This window comes from Durotheca rogersii (assembly GCF_024521655.1).
Source record: "Durotheca rogersii strain YMJ 92031201 chromosome Unknown GGS23scaffold_24, whole genome shotgun sequence".
NCBI lineage: Eukaryota > Fungi > Ascomycota > Sordariomycetes > Xylariales > Xylariaceae > Durotheca > Durotheca rogersii.
Window position 1 is genome coordinate 338373 of NW_026251255.1, and position 14490 is coordinate 352862.

Consider the following 14490-nt stretch of genomic DNA (forward strand, 5'->3'; position numbering starts at 1 on the left):
CCGCGACGGAGAAGTCCGGCATGTCTGACTGCACGGTCTGGCCCAATGCTTGGATGGACGAGGGCGACGATAACATCCGACGCCGAGGGAGGAGAGGACGTGGGGTGGTAGGGTGGCTGTTTATGATGTAGGTATCTACCTAACATGCGTGAAATCCTTGCTTCTGGCTCAGAACTTGGCCAACCGGGCGTAACGTCTTGGGCCGATTCTTGCTGAAGCACATTTCTAGACGCTTTCGGGGCTGCCTATTTGGCGGGGGTATTATTCGGAAAACTCGGACTTATTCGTCTGCCGTCCTAATCGCGACCAAGTCCCGGCGCGTGATGGCAACCCCCCCCCCGCATCTGCGATCAGCATCTCCAACGTGAACCGATTCGGTCTGGGCGGTGCCTACGTTGCGCATCCTGGGCGAGACATGTATGCCCATACATGTAAGGGTGGTGAAACAGTGCAGTCTCGCTACTCTCGGCCTCTTTGTGTCGGCTCTTCGCGCTTACGAGTTCCCCACGCAATACTGCCGAACATGTACGGGTCAACATATATAGACATATGCGGATGCATGTATGGATTTGCTGGGGATTCAATTGATCTTGTGTATGCGGTCACGACATGCCCAACACCATTTTCCTCTTCCACATGAACTAGGTCGAATATAATTGCGCACAAGAGAAAGTGGTTCAGAGCCGCACAATGGACGGCCTCTATCGCGTTGCCGGAGGCATCGAGAACCACCAGCTCGTGGCTCTCGCCCTATGCGCGGCTCTGCTAGCCGTACGTGTTTTCTAACCATATCCACCCTGAGGGAGTAGAGCAGCTGCAGATTTGTTCTAACTGCTTCGCCTATACCTGCCTACAGTACGTGTATACCGTCTTGAGTAGTCCTTTGGCAAAGATCCCGGGCCCGTGGTACACCAAATGGACTACGGCGGTGCTCAAGTATAACATGATCAAGGGGAGACGGCCGAAATGGGTTCACTCCCTACACGAGAAATACGGTATTATGCCACTGCTCGCCCCGCCTCCGTCCCCTCCCCCGACCTAATAATACCCTGCACCGCTGCACCACTAGTAACTGACACACACGCGCACGCGCGCAGGCCCGCTGGTGCGCATCGGCCCGGCCGAGGTCAGCGTGCAGGACCCGGAGGCGGTGCAGCAGATGTACGCGATCAAGGGCGAGTTCCTCAAGGGCCGGTTCTACAAGGACCTGCTGCCGGGCGAGTTCGAGAACGTCTTCTCCACCGCCGACGTCGACTACCACCGCCGCCTGCGCCGCCTGCTCGCCGCCGAGTTCTCCGAGTCCGGCCTCGCCGTCCACCGCCCGGCCGTCGACGCCAAGGTCCAACTCACGATCCAGCGCATGGCCGAGGAGATGGAGGAGCGCGGCGTCGTCGTAAGTTCCAGCTAGTCTTTTACTCTTTTTTTTTCCCCCTCCTCCCATCTATAAATGTGTGATTCGGTCTTCGGCGTGGAGAAGAAGAGGAGGAGGGAGGAGAATCATGCAGAGGCTGACTTCGCTGCGTCTTCGAGGACGTGTACCGCTGGTTCCTGTACATGGCCACCGACGTGATTGGCGAGCTCAGTTTTGGGTCTTCGTTCCAAATGCTGGAAACTAAAGAGGTTCGTGTTGCCCCGTCCCTCTCCCACTGTCACACTTGTGCCCCTTGACCCCCTTTTGCCTCACAGTCAGGCGAAAGGGGGGGGATCTCCATGGCGCCAAGGGCAACCTTGCTAATTCGGGCGCTCACCCCCCCTGGCCCCACTCGCTTCGTACAGGAGAACCAATACATCCGCGACCTCAAGCTGGTCGGGTTCGCGGGCGGGGTGCGGTCGACGTTCCCGTTCCTGACGTGGGTGAACAAGTTCGTGCCGCTGCCGGTGCTCAGCGTGGGGACGAGCGTGCGGGAGCGGATGCGGGGGTACGCGAGCGAGTCGCTGGCGCGGCACTACCGGCTGGCGGCCGGGGGGGAGGGCGCGGGCGCGGGTGCGGCGCGGCCGACGCTGCTGTCGAAGCTGTACCGCGCCGCGGGCGAGGACGCGCTGAGCTTCGGCGAGCTGCGCGAGAGCGCGACCGTCTACATCACCGCCGGCAGCGACACCACCACCAACACGCTGACCTACCTCGTCTGGGCCGTCTGCGCCCGCCCCGACGTCCGCGCCCGCCTGCTCGCCGAGCTGCGCGCCCTGCCCCCCGCCTTCGAGGACCCGGACCTCCGCCGCCTCCCCTACCTCGACCGCCTCCTCACCGAGACCCTGCGCCTCTTCAGCGCCGCCCCCGCCGGCCTCCCCCGCCGCGTGCCCCCCGCCGGCGCCCGCCTCGCCGGCCGCTGGCTGCCCCCCGGCTGCACTGTCTCCGCCCAGGCCTACAGCATGCACCGCGACCCCGCCGTCTACCCCGACCCGCTCCGCTTCGACCCCGACCGCTGGGAGAACCCGACGAGGGCCATGAAGGACGCGTTCGTACCGTTTGGTGGTGGTAGTCGGAGTGAGTTAAGGCTTTCCTGCATCCTCTTCTCTCGGCTGTGCATCCGTTGTCTAGCCTTTACCCACCCCCAATCCTCCCCTTCCCTTATAAGCCCCGGTTGCATCGTGCTCTTCCACGTACGACCATAGGATCTGGAAAACTCGGGATCCCGTCCGCTCTCCCCTTGGATAAACCAGATACCGCCAGATTAGTAGTTGGGTCGGTGACGACCAGCGAATCCCTGGTGTTGTACGTTTTTTTTTCCCCTTGCTTGATTTTGTTCTTGGGCTGTCGTCGGGTTGAACGCCTATTTCTCCGTACTACAGCTCCCCTTATCGCCGATCCCGCCACGCTTTCTCCTCTCTCATGGAAATCTTACTCACAGCTTTTCTTTATTTTACTTGTTTAGTCTGCATCGGCCTGCACTTGGCCAAGATGGAGCTGCGTCTCGCGACGGCACGCTTCTTTACGCGGTTTCCGAACGCGAAGATCTCCACGAAGGAGGGATTCTGCGATGAGGATATGGAGGCCGACATGTACTTCCTCATGTCGCCCAAGAAGCACCGTTGCCTCATCGAGGTTTATTAGGGGCTGTCTATATAGCGATCGCTCCGACTACACGGGCTCGGTGGCGATGGCCTCACTGCTGGAACACAGAAAAATAAATTGCCCAAGGTGGGATGCAATATTGTTTCTTCTCGCTAGCTATTAGCTTGCATAATTTGGGAAAGGTGAGCATGAGTTAGCGCAAGGAGTATTCGTATCTGTAATAATACAGACATTTATCGTAATTTGAAGGTCGCTTCGTTAGCATGTACCAACATTAGAAGTGACAACCTGCTGCTACCAGTATTATACCGTGACTATTAGGTAGGTACATGGCCTATATTAGAGCTTATTATCGAACAGGAAACGTTCCGATTTCATAGTGAGTTGGGAAGCGGTTCTAACTAGTTCTAGTAGGACATAATACAACATCCTGCAAAGGGACTACCTAATACTAGCACGCCGCACCTCCGACTTACTTGCTCTGATCTTCCCCTTCTGAAGGAAGTCCCAACACCGCCGCACTTTGTTCAATAACGAAACGTATTAAGGTTTCTATTATGAGGACTTGGTCCTGTGCCTACCCGTTTATATGATGGCGTTATATTAAAGCCGAGCAGCGTGCGGAAGCTATGTGTGAATGCCATTGTATAATCACCAGCTATCAATGGGGTCTTCGCGCCGGTGCGAGCTGCAGCTGCCTCCATCTGCGACCAGCCGCTTTTCCTCATCGACCAGTCCTTGCACTCAGCTGGCAGGTGGCCACCAACGAATCGTTAGTGTTGTACGTTCTCTTTTCCCCCGCTCTCCTTTTCCCTCTGTTTCACCTTACCTCGCTTTATTTCATCATATCACTCATTTTGGTGTCGTCCTCTGGATAGATTATCCTCCCAAGCTTCTTTCCCATCCCCTGAGAGGCAACCGCTCGTGTAGGTATCTCCCTACCCCCCCTCCACAGCGGAGCGAATAAGGGGACCCGCGTTTCCAATCCTCATACGCAATACTTGTGATTTACGAGACGGGACCGAGTTCTGTCTTCCCCTGATAAATCCTACGTAGTTGGCCACGTTGATCGTCCTGTTTCCCTTAGTAGGAGTAGGCATACTGGACTTCCCATATCGATTGTACCGCTAGCGACAAGGCTTCAAGGATCTAGTACATGCCAAACCGTCTATCTCGCAGGGTGGCCCAAAAGAGTTGAAGGAGGGAGAACTTAACGAGTAACGTAGCTAAAACCGCCACACAGCTTTCTCGGGGGTCACCTCAAGCTAATGGGTGAGATCGCCAGCTAGTTCCCGCCAAACAACCACCTCTAGACACACAGGTATAATCACGATTGCACAAAAGTATTGTCTGAAGGGTATCCGGTGGCTTGATCTGTAGCCTATAGCCGACCCACGGGCCATCTCAACCGAGCCAGAACTTATGGATTCGGACTGGATAACGCGGGGCTCTAACTAGCACGGGCTCGGCGAAAACACAATGAAACCCTTGGTTAGCGACAACGTCATCATGACCGCCAACAGGCCCATCTGGAAGAAGCTGCACAGTGCCATCGCGTCAGCCTTTCTTGCGTCCCACATCCGGACCCAGGCAGGCCTTACGGCTGACGAGACAATGCTCTTCCGCAAAAGGCTGCAACAGCTGTCGAAGGGCAGCGAAGTGTTCAGCATCGAGGATGAGGCGGCGAAGCTCGTGTTCGACATCGTCAGGCACATCGTCTTCAACTTTCCCCCGAACGCCCAGACAGAGGGCTGCTCGTATCTCGAAGGCTTGAAGGAGACGATCGAGCTATTCAACGCGCAGCTGTCAAAGAACCCGCTTATCAAACTTAAGGCTACGACAAGGACGGAGTGGGTCGGCAAGCGGGTTGACATCTCCATCGCCGCCAAGACCTGCGAGCGCTTTGCTGCACTTAGGAGCGAAATCATAGTGCGGTCGCGTAAAGATCCACTAAGCATCCTAGACTTATTGCTACGCGAGACAGTGCTGCAGGCCGGGACCGAAAAGGGGGAGAAAGCTGTCGAACTTCCTGCGGGGGGGTTGAAGTTACTTCTCACCAAGTACGCCCTTGGTGGCAGTCGTTGCAGAAGAGCCTTACGCTGATGCAAGTAAATAATGCGAAGGGACTTCTTCTCGGTGGACAGGGCACGATGGAGGACACCCTCTCGGCGAGCTCTGGTCCTCGCGGTTTCGGTAACCCATCGCGACTCGTCCACCTAACTTGATTTCGAAAGTTCATCTACATGCTCTTGGAGAAGCACCTAGAAATCGGTCAGAAGCTGCGCAAAGAACACAATGCCATCTTTGGCCGCAGCCTTGCGTCTGGCCTAGAGGTTCTTACAGAGTCTCCGATTAAATTGAACGATATGGAATACACGACAGCCGTGATCAAAGAATCACTCCGACTCTTCCCAGTTGGCTTCGGTGTCAAGGAAGCCCCAGCAGGGTAAGCAACCGCATTCTCTCAGCGCCCTGAGAGGCCTTCTTCCTTCGCCACCCATGCCCTCTTTTCCTACCACGGTATGTCCGTTGTTGGATGGTTGTCAATTTTAACTCCCCCTACTCGCAGGGCAACACAATGGGGCGGGCGAGGACACGAAGAGTTCCCAGCTAATGCCATACTGTCACGTAAAACGTAGACGCCTACATTCACGCTTTGCGGTATGTAGGCATATAAGGGCTGGTTCAATTGCCACGTGACACACCGTAAAACGCCAGATTATCCCCAGACTCCCAAACCAAACAGAGGGTAAATATCCCTCGTTCCGGAAGCCCTCCACAACCCAGGGTATCAATGATCGTAGAGAAAGCAGAATCAGGAAAGGCAAAAAAAACCATGTGAAAACGAAACGAAAGTCTGGGCCAGCTCCTCGCCCGCTTTGCCCCTATTAGGTCCGCACGTCGACTTCTAGTAACCCTCAAACTCCTTCTAGGGGCTTCACAGGTGTACGACCCACAAGGGAAATTACTTCGTCATCGTCGTCGTCTTTGCTGAAACGTCTAACAATAGACCCGCCGAGGACATTGTCGGAGGTGGTCGGGGCGGGAACAGAGAGTTGCGGACCAGTTCCAGCGCCGGGGCGGCCAGGGCCACCGAGTTCCCAGCTGCCAACACGTTCGTGCCGCACACCGTTCCGAGCGACGGACACGTCGCGGTCTGATTCCAATTTCTCAGCGCCTTTGAACCCGCCGACAGTGCTGCTACTCTTATCGTTGGACTCATCTTTGCCGGCGCCAGCGCCGCTTCCACTTCCACTTTTCTTGCTGTCGCGACGAATGTGCAGCCCGCCAAAGACGAAGGCCGACGTCACGACAAGGATGGCCACCGCGATGCCGGTGACGGCGCCGATGACGCCGGCCACGGCTGGAGACAGCGACGCGTTGCTGCTGCTGCTGCCGGTTCCGCCCGAGCTGCCGCCTGCACCGCCGCTCCAGCCGTCACCATCCGAGTCGTAGTCGGTCAGCGCGCTGCAGAACAGGGTCATCGACTGGCAGAGCTCGCACCAGCTCGAGACGTCGCGGACGGAGAACCGGTTCATCTCCACCACGAATTCGGTCCAGCGCATGCGCGCGTTAGCGCTGCTGCGCCCGAACAGCGGGTACTCGGTGATCGGGGCGTCGCTACCGGTGCCGTTACGGAACAGGAAGCGCACCCAGAGGCGGTCGCGATCGGGGAAATCGGTGGCGTTTCGGGTGACGGTACCGTTGCTGTTAGGCTCGAAGAGCTCGAACAGCATGGCCGAGCCGGGCAGCGGGATCTGGCGGAAGAGATCGAGCGCCTCGGGCAACTCGTCGAGCTCGGCGAGCGCGAAGAAGGCGAGCATGGGCTCGAAGGAGCCGAACAAGAGCGAGAGCTGGTTGGTGGTGCCGGCCGACGCGATGTGCGTCGACAGCAGGGAGACGACGCGCCCGGCCAGGGTGCGGCCGGCGATGGCGCGGATCATGTCGCCGTCGCGCGCGCCGGAGGCGGTCAGGTTGGCGTTGAGGTCGAACTGCTGGATGCTGGCGAAGTTGTGCAGGACCTCGAGGCGCTCCGGGCCGAGGGCGTCGCGCACAGCCTGGTCGTGGACGTACGCGTACTGCGCGTAGTCGTAGAGGTCGTACGCGTAGTCGAAGTTGAGCATCGACCGCGGCAGCGAGTTGGGGAACACCTGATCCCACGTCGACTCGTAGAAGCTGCTGGTCGCGTTGCGCATGTCCCGGCTCGTGGAGCTGACCCTGAACTCGTTGGCCGACGACATGTATCCCACGCACGACGAGTGTCCCTCGAGCCTGGTACGATTTTGATCCCCATCAGTTGCCGTATTACAGATAAATCAGGTCATATTCTCTCGAAGGCTTACCAGATGGAGTTCGCGTCCGTAATGGGGAGGGACCGAACGTTTGGATACTGGTAACCGCCAAGGGGGAAGTTGATCGTGCTGCCATTAGCTAGCACAGACGTGCTGGCGCCGCCATTGCTGGAGGCAAAGACCCCGTTGACAGGCGGATATAGGCCTTGCAAGAATGCCAGAGCGCTTCCAACTACATAGTCATCCGTAGTGCTATAGAGAGAGAGCTGGGCGTTGTCGAGGGCATTCGGCTCGATATTCGTAATTGGCGAGTTTGTCGTGAGGGCATTGTCGCCGATTGATAGAGCCGAGCTAGATAGGTATCGAGCTCGAAAGAGAGACCCTTGAGAGTAAAGCTGCTGCGCGCCCAGCGGAGTCAAACTGATCTCGGTGTCGCCTTGGAGGGGCGTGTGGTCTCCGTACAGGATGTAAGCGACCGAGGACCAGACAACCTCAGTTGTATTAGACTGGGCTACCGCGCCGCCGACGAGGGGCAAGACGGCAGCCAATGTCTTGAGCGCACGTGAAGACATTCTTCGAGCAAATCCGAGGATTTTCGCAGCCCTCGCGTGTAAGTGCAGCCCACGACGGGAAGAGTACAGCCGAGGAGTGCACAGCTACAGCAGATGCACGAGCATGAAAGAGGAGCTAGGTGAGCTCTCGGGCTCGAGAAGAGGGCGAGGGAGGGGTAATAGAGGAACAAAGAGAAGGGGTTCAATAGTTACTCCGGGAGGAGAAATATAGAAGCTTACCTCTGGGCGAGCAGGCCGAATGCATGCGTGCATACATACCTACCTACGGGCTTATGGCCATGGGGTTATCCGATGACACCAAATAACGTGCTTGTCCGTTCCCAAGTCGGTCATCATGTGCCGCCCGATAAGGATCTCCTTGCGATACCTAGTTAGACCACCAGAAACTGCCAGCCAGTGGGCGATTTCTCGACGCTCACACCATATCAGCCAGGGCAGACGTGCCAGTACCAGCCGGAGACGTCGGTAGCAGAGGACGAAGGTGAGATATATTACTTACACAGACACGCAACACACGCACACACACATATACACATATACTCTAATACCCTCTCTCTCTGCGTGTTCGTTTGTTTCTCTCTCTCTCTCTCTTCTTGCCTCTTCTATCTCTCTGTCCGCCTCCAAACCCCCCGGTCCCCCCTCTCCGACTCTCAACACCCCTCTCCTCCCCCCCCCAAGCCTCGATGAGCGGGGTAAGATAGGTCTCTCTTGGCTAGCTGGCGCGGCACGGTGGCGGGAGCAAGTAGACATGTGAGATAAGCAAGCCACAAGAAACTGGGCGAGCTCATCCTTTCGTCTTAGCGGGCTGATGGCCCAATAAGCCGTCATGCCCCTGTCGATGCCAGGAGATGGCGTGCTGTCATAGGTTCGCCAGCACTTCCGTGGCACTCGAGTTCGTAGTACATTTCCAAACTTCTGTTGCGCCTCGCATGCTTATGAGGCATCCTGGCAGAGCTGCTGGCGAAGGGGCAGCCAATATCACCTCGAAAAACGCGTCATCGTGGCCCGTTCGGAGCCGGACTTAGAGGGAGATTCTCGGCGTAGTGAAGTAGAGGAACTGTCGTGAGGCTTGGCCTTAAAGACAGCGCAGTCCGACTCGATTTTGTCCCTGCGGTCAGGAAGCGCCCGCATACCTGCCCAGCCCCTCGGTCGCGTAAGGCGTCGATATCGACGACGTAGCAATCCATCAGTGGATTCTCACGCAACCTGACCTGCATGATGGGTACGTAAGTGCTCAATACCTACACGACGCAAGGGTCACAATTATAGGTGCAGCTAGGAACCACCTAGTCGTAGGCAGGTAAGCTCCCAGGAAGCATTCCCAATTGTCCTGCCGCCTGTATCCTTGGCACTTGAGAATTCACCGTCTCTATTAACTTTCCTCATGGGACACGACAAGGCGACGTGTACGCTTGACAAGTAATCCCTACCTACTCATTGAGAAAGACATTGAGAAAGAGAACGCTCTCTCATATTTCATATTCTCCCTCATCCTTCGGGCTTTTTCCAACGACTAAAAGCCACGTTGCTTAGAATATCACACATGGGCAAATGCTGAATAAATCAGACTAGCAAGCAGCGAGTCTTCCTCGAAATAAAACAATACTTATTGAACTGGAACATCTCGTGGGGAAGATCTCAATTCACACCCCCAACTCTCTACATACCTCCACCTCACTTACAAACTCTACGTAGGTTTAGGCGACGCGCTCCGCGTTGGACTTTGTTCTGTTACCACTGCCACTTACCACGACCTTGGGAGGACGATCTAGACTTCCCGCCATACCTAGGCTTATACCTGATAGACAAGACAAAACTCCCGTCCGCGTCGAGCTTGATTAGACAAAATAGCGTTGCCATAGTCCCGTCCAAATCTGGTGATGGTACGAGGTTGATGGCACGCAACACGGCACGCACGTTCAAAGATGAAACCATAATCACCCCGAAGCACGCTCACACGGGCAGCACCGCGACTGGGGATAAGCCATTTGGTACCTATGTATTTGACATATATCCGTGCCGGACGGTGGACCCGAACGGCACGGAATGAGATCCACGGGCGAACTGCTTGTCCGCTCTCCCCACGCAACGATCTAAGTTTTCGCAGATTACCAGGGGTTGACGGGTGCGATTTCACATGACAATACAGCGCCAGCGCTCAGCGGCCTTGCCGGCTTTGGATCTTGGAAGACACGCTCCTGTACAATTAAGGGAATAGCTCCAGTGGTTAGTGTGGCGCTGTCGCCGCGAATAGCATACCTAGTTGAAGTGACTCCTTGTAGGTAGTAATCAGTAATATCAAGCGCATGTGACTTGCAAGAGAGCAGAGTAAGTGAAGCGGATACCTCCTTTTACTGTGTAGAATCCGTCTCCGTACTCTCTCCTCCCCTCTCCCTCTCCCTCTCCCTCTCCACCTCTTTCCGTATACGAGACATACCTACCTACCGGCAAAAGAGATGGCACCCGCGAAGGGCACTATCCTTGCCACCGCCGCCAACGGCAGTCTGAGCTCCTCCGTCGTCAAGCACAAGCCTGCGCTCGCCCAAGATTATCATGGGCTATACGCGGTACGCGGGGCAGAGAGCGCCACCACCGCGAAGAAGGCATTTCAAGGCGCCAAGGCCGCGAAGCACGGGTACGACTTCACGTCGCTAGCGAGCGGCGCGATCTCACCGATCCGCGCTCCTGTCCAGGTCACCGCGTACCAGGAGTAGGTACATCGGCCACGACTTCGCCGAGGACAACTTCAACATGACATTCCAGGCCGCCTACCTCTCCCGCTTCCTCTTAGCATTGCTGCTCCTCCAGGGAATGGACGAGGGGAACGGCGGTATCGCAGTGATCGGTAGCTGGGCGCACTAGTAAGCGAAGAGGACGCAACCCTCCCCGCTGCCCAAAAATGCTCGAGCGAACTCTCTGCCCATTGCACATCCCAACGGCTGTCAACTAACCCGCCCGCCTGAGCACCTCCGATCCGCGCAACAAGCTGCCGGTCAACGCCCACGCGGCCGAGCAACTCCGCTAAATCTTCAGCAACCCGAGCAGAGAATCTCCAAGGGCATCTGGGACGCCGCCGCCGGCGTACGGCGGTACGGCACGGCGAAGCTGAGCCAGGCCATGATGTCGTAGGCAAGTGTGCCGGTCTGCAACCCCCCCTCCCCTCCCTCTCTCCATGAGCTCACGCGGCGGCTGCCGGCGGACCCGTCGCTCTCGCGGGCCGCAGCGCTCGCGGTCGACCCGGCGGCCATGATCGGCAGCCTGGCGCGGCGCAGCGGGGAGCCGCAGCGGGTGCTCGCCTTGCGGGTGCCGGGCCCGCTGCTGGCGCCGCTCGCGTCGCAGCTTTTCTCGCACGACGGCCTGCGCACGCCGTCGAAGTCGGCCGGCGATGTCGAGCGCGCCCGCTTCGAGGACGCCGCCTACCTCAACGAGTCGCCCGTCGCCGGCGTCGGCGCCGAGGCCGAGGACGAGACCAAATACCGCAGGCTCCAGCGCGATATAGCCCGGGGTACGCGCGCGTTAAGGGGGGCGACACGGTGCTGATGGATTGGCGGTGAGGAGGGTTAGGTAGGTAACGGTTCTTACCCTGTTTCCCGGCTCGGGGATCAGACCGAGTCCTGCCTGTGTTGCCATCCCCACCATTCGCACACCCTTTCTTCGCTATGCCCACCCATGATATACATTCGCTGTTGATTTTAACTTCAGGCACGAGCACTCACTACCGGGGAACCCATCCTGTTATGCTGTACGACAGACAACGGATAACCCCAAGGGGCGTCTCTAACCTCGGTTCCGTCACCTTATCCGGCGCAGGCATGGCCGGTGCGCACATCCACGACGACGTCCGTGTCTTCGAAATGGTAAGCGAGTGCCGCCAGGCTGGTATCGACATGGTTGACCGCAGCCGGAGGCGAGCTTCGGTTGAGCCGGCATGTCACACGCCCGCCATCGTTCGTGGGTGGCTCGGTATGAGTCGTCTAAATCGGGATGCACGCTGCATATATTGCCAACATGCAGCGCTGGACACCAACCGTGGTGAGGACCCCCCCCCATCATGTGCAGCCTGCTGTGTCATCGCGAGAACGTTGCATCTGTGGGGTACTGTGGTATTGCGGCTATATGAGGACGGAGAGCGAGCACGGCGTGGTAACGGCTCGCTAATGACCTTCCTTGTACGGGGCCCGCATACGTGGACTCCCTCGTTACCCACAGATCACTATCTATCCGTATCGTCACATCCCCTTCTTCCGAGTGGTTATAGAAATGTGAGTCTGAGTTGTCCGGCAGCTCTTTGCAGTCGGCAAGGCGATAAGTGAGCGCCCCCCCCCCTCTTCCCCCCTATTCCGTGGTCGTTCGTGCTAACTGTCTACACCGAGCGGATCTTACCGCCTGTTCGTCTCGGGAAACACCAAGAATTTCATGTCGATTTCCCGCCCTTTACTTACCTCTTTCTGCTATTTACCCGTGTCTGTGGTCACGAGGTAATTTACGTACCGAGACCGGTTACATAAAATACCTACGTCGGTTAAACTCACGAAGTGCGCAGAACCGTAGATCCTGGGGGACATGCACATAGGATGGCGGTGCAACCAGTAGGCATCTAGGGACTTCGGCCGTCTCGAATAGATTCTCTCGACGTGGGTCGAGTCTTGGTGTCTCTGCTTATTGGCCTGATGCTGCTGTGGAGGTCTATCTAGAACTACCGCGTCCAGAGCTGATTCGACGTCCCGCATGTTCAGTTGCGTGTGGATGATGCAGTTTACCATTGTACGTAAGGATTTCTCATAAAGGATTTAGGGTAGGCGTGGCCTACCGACGCCACCACCACTGCTACCCTCGACCGTAGAATTATGGCCAGGCAGGCGGGAGGCCATATTGCTGAGCTGTGAGCCAGCTCTTCAGAGGCGAGGGCAACTCAGTCTTATCCCATCAAAGATGGCGCTCCTCAGCCTGGTCCTCCTCAGCTTGCTGCCGTGCCTATGCCTCTCGAACTTCCTCCCAGATCTTCTAGGCACCGATAGGAGACCACCGGGAGATGGGTCGACTAGCGAGCATCTAGAGAATGCCGGTCTTAAACACATAAGAGCAGCACTCCAGAGTCGGAAAGTCCACAACGTTACCGGCAGCGTCGCGCCACCAAGGAAATGGAACAAAATTGCGGATCGTTCCTCGCGAGATCCCTTAGCCAGCTATGGGGCCGGAATCGTGTACATAATGCAGCGTACGTCACCAACCTTGTGGTCGATGTGGGAAACTCCCTCTCGCTGATCATCTTACACAGTCAATATCGGCACACCCGGCCAGAGGATCTCGCTCATTCTCGACACGGGATCGTACGCGTTGCTTGTGAACCCGGACTGCAACCAAGCAGCAGACCCAAATGCCTGCCGTACGTATGGTTACTACGATACGGAGCAGTCCTCCACCGCTCAAGGTCCTGACGGCTGGTTCTCCGGTCAATTCGGCACCGGGTTTATGCAAGGAGTGTGGTATAATGATATGGTATACGTTGGCCAAGATTGTACGTACGAGCTCCTCCGGTGGTTGATGGGAAACATGTCGAACTAGTGCCTAACCCGCACATCACCACACTACAGATCTGCCATTGCCAAACTCGAGGGTTGGAGTGAGCCAGTTGAGCGAGTACATATGGGCTGGGGTGCTGGGGGTCTCGTATGGCCGCGCATGGAATACCGGATACCAAACCATACTAGACCTTCTAGTCAAGGAACAATATATCGAGGTGCCCATATTCAGCCTGGGTGTTGGTTACCAGGGCGGCGGAAGCCCGAGTGAGTCCCTCTAACCCCAACGATCGCCCCCCCTCCCATCTCAGGGGGGACATAATGGAACTGACATAGACCCTCTAGGCGATATTATATTCGGGGGCGTCGATAGAAAGAAGTTTCGAGGATATCTCGAACCCCTAGAGATATACCCTTACCCAGAGGACCAGATGGCGCACTACGGCCAAGTAGGGTAAGTAAGAAAAATATGTACCACTTCAGATGGGAGAGTTGACGAGTGTTCGACGCACAGCTATCGTGTGAATATGACATCCCTCGGGATTACTCCTCCCGGCCAGAACGAAGTAATACTGACAGACGACCGCTTCGAACGTAACGTGTTGATCGATTCCGGATCGACGTACACGTATCTCGCTGCTGATCTAGTCATCGCGATCGCCGAGGCCTTGCACGCAACCCTCGACGATAACGGAGTCTACCGCGTGCCGTGCGAGAGCCGGAACCTCGACGGGTCCGTGAACTTCGGGTTCAACTTCTGGAACATCGTCATCCGGGTCAACTACGCCGATTTCATCGTCGACTTTGACTCGTACTGCGCCCTCGGGGTCCAGTCGCTGGACGAACCCGACGATACGTGGGTGTTGGGCACCAGCTTCATCCGGGCAGCCTACCGTGAGTACCAAGGATCTATACTTATGAAAGGAGCTAACGCGTAGCTTGTGTGCAGTCGTATTCGACCAGCTGAACAACGCTGTCTGGGTCGCACAATATCTGCCTTGCGGCGAAGGGGGGATAACGGATCTCACTCTGGACGCTGGTAGGGAGCTGTGGTTGGAGGTTACAGGTCTCTGTTAACCAGGAACGAAATC

At 56.9% G+C, this 14490-nt stretch overlaps 5 protein-coding genes across 5 annotated transcripts; 4 read left to right on the forward strand and 1 right to left on the reverse strand.

Moving 5' to 3' along the window:
* Positions 1–529: 529 nt before the first annotated feature.
* GGS23DRAFT_235075 (putative cytochrome P450) lies at positions 530–3300 on the forward strand. The gene is made up of 6 exons (XM_051512089.1): positions 530–771; positions 857–995; positions 1098–1393; positions 1531–1620; positions 1777–2485; positions 2874–3300. The coding sequence occupies exons 1-6, from the start codon at positions 691–693 to the stop codon at positions 3050–3052; spliced, it is 1494 nt and encodes a 497-aa protein (XP_051369099.1). The 5' UTR covers positions 530–690; the 3' UTR covers positions 3053–3300.
* A 1192-nt stretch (positions 3301–4492) lies between these two features.
* Positions 4493–5463, forward strand: GGS23DRAFT_599492 (cytochrome P450; the record flags this gene model as incomplete). The annotated part of the gene is made up of 3 exons (XM_051518941.1): positions 4493–5073; positions 5137–5149; positions 5248–5463. The coding sequence occupies 3 exons, from the start codon at positions 4493–4495 to the stop codon at positions 5461–5463; spliced, it is 810 nt and encodes a 269-aa protein (XP_051369100.1).
* Positions 5464–5523: 60 nt separating this feature from the next.
* Positions 5524–8062, reverse strand: GGS23DRAFT_235156 (phosphoglycerate mutase-like protein). The gene is made up of 2 exons (XM_051512090.1): positions 7357–8062; positions 5524–7285 (listed from the first exon to the last, which is right to left on the reverse strand). The coding sequence occupies exons 1-2, from the start codon at positions 7875–7877 to the stop codon at positions 5932–5934; spliced, it is 1875 nt and encodes a 624-aa protein (XP_051369101.1). The 5' UTR covers positions 7878–8062; the 3' UTR covers positions 5524–5931.
* A 2271-nt stretch (positions 8063–10333) lies between these two features.
* GGS23DRAFT_599494 (NAD(P)-binding protein) lies at positions 10334–11799 on the forward strand (the record flags this gene model as incomplete). Its single annotated transcript, XM_051518942.1, has 6 exons — positions 10334–10512; positions 10586–10715; positions 10842–10958; positions 11055–11382; positions 11580–11734; positions 11785–11799. The coding sequence occupies 6 exons, from the start codon at positions 10334–10336 to the stop codon at positions 11797–11799; spliced, it is 924 nt and encodes a 307-aa protein (XP_051369102.1).
* A 1010-nt stretch (positions 11800–12809) lies between these two features.
* On the forward strand, positions 12810–14476 carry GGS23DRAFT_606917 (acid protease; the record flags this gene model as incomplete). Its single annotated transcript, XM_051519969.1, has 6 exons — positions 12810–13095; positions 13156–13395; positions 13472–13666; positions 13745–13853; positions 13914–14293; positions 14349–14476. 6 exons carry the CDS (start codon positions 12810–12812, stop codon positions 14474–14476), a joined length of 1338 nt encoding a protein of 445 aa, XP_051369103.1.
* Between the last annotated feature and the right edge of the window lie 14 nt (positions 14477–14490).

Excerpts from the sequence above, each read along its gene's own strand:
- GGS23DRAFT_235075 (XM_051512089.1), top strand. The coding sequence starts at position 691 with ATGGACGGCCTCTATCGCGTTGCCGGAGGCATCGAGAACCACCAGCTC. Across the intron at positions 1,394-1,530 it reads TGGAGGAGCGCGGCGTCGTC|GACGTGTACCGCTGGTTCCT; the intron begins GTAAGTTCCAGC and ends TGCGTCTTCGAG. Across the intron at positions 2,486-2,873 it reads GTTTGGTGGTGGTAGTCGGA|TCTGCATCGGCCTGCACTTG; the intron begins GTGAGTTAAGGC and ends TTACTTGTTTAG.
- GGS23DRAFT_235156 (XM_051512090.1), bottom strand. The coding sequence starts at position 7,877 with ATGTCTTCACGTGCGCTCAAGACATTGGCTGCCGTCTTGCCCCTCGTC. Across the intron at positions 7,286-7,356 it reads ACGGACGCGAACTCCATCTG|GCTCGAGGGACACTCGTCGT; the intron begins GTAAGCCTTCGA and ends AAATCGTACCAG.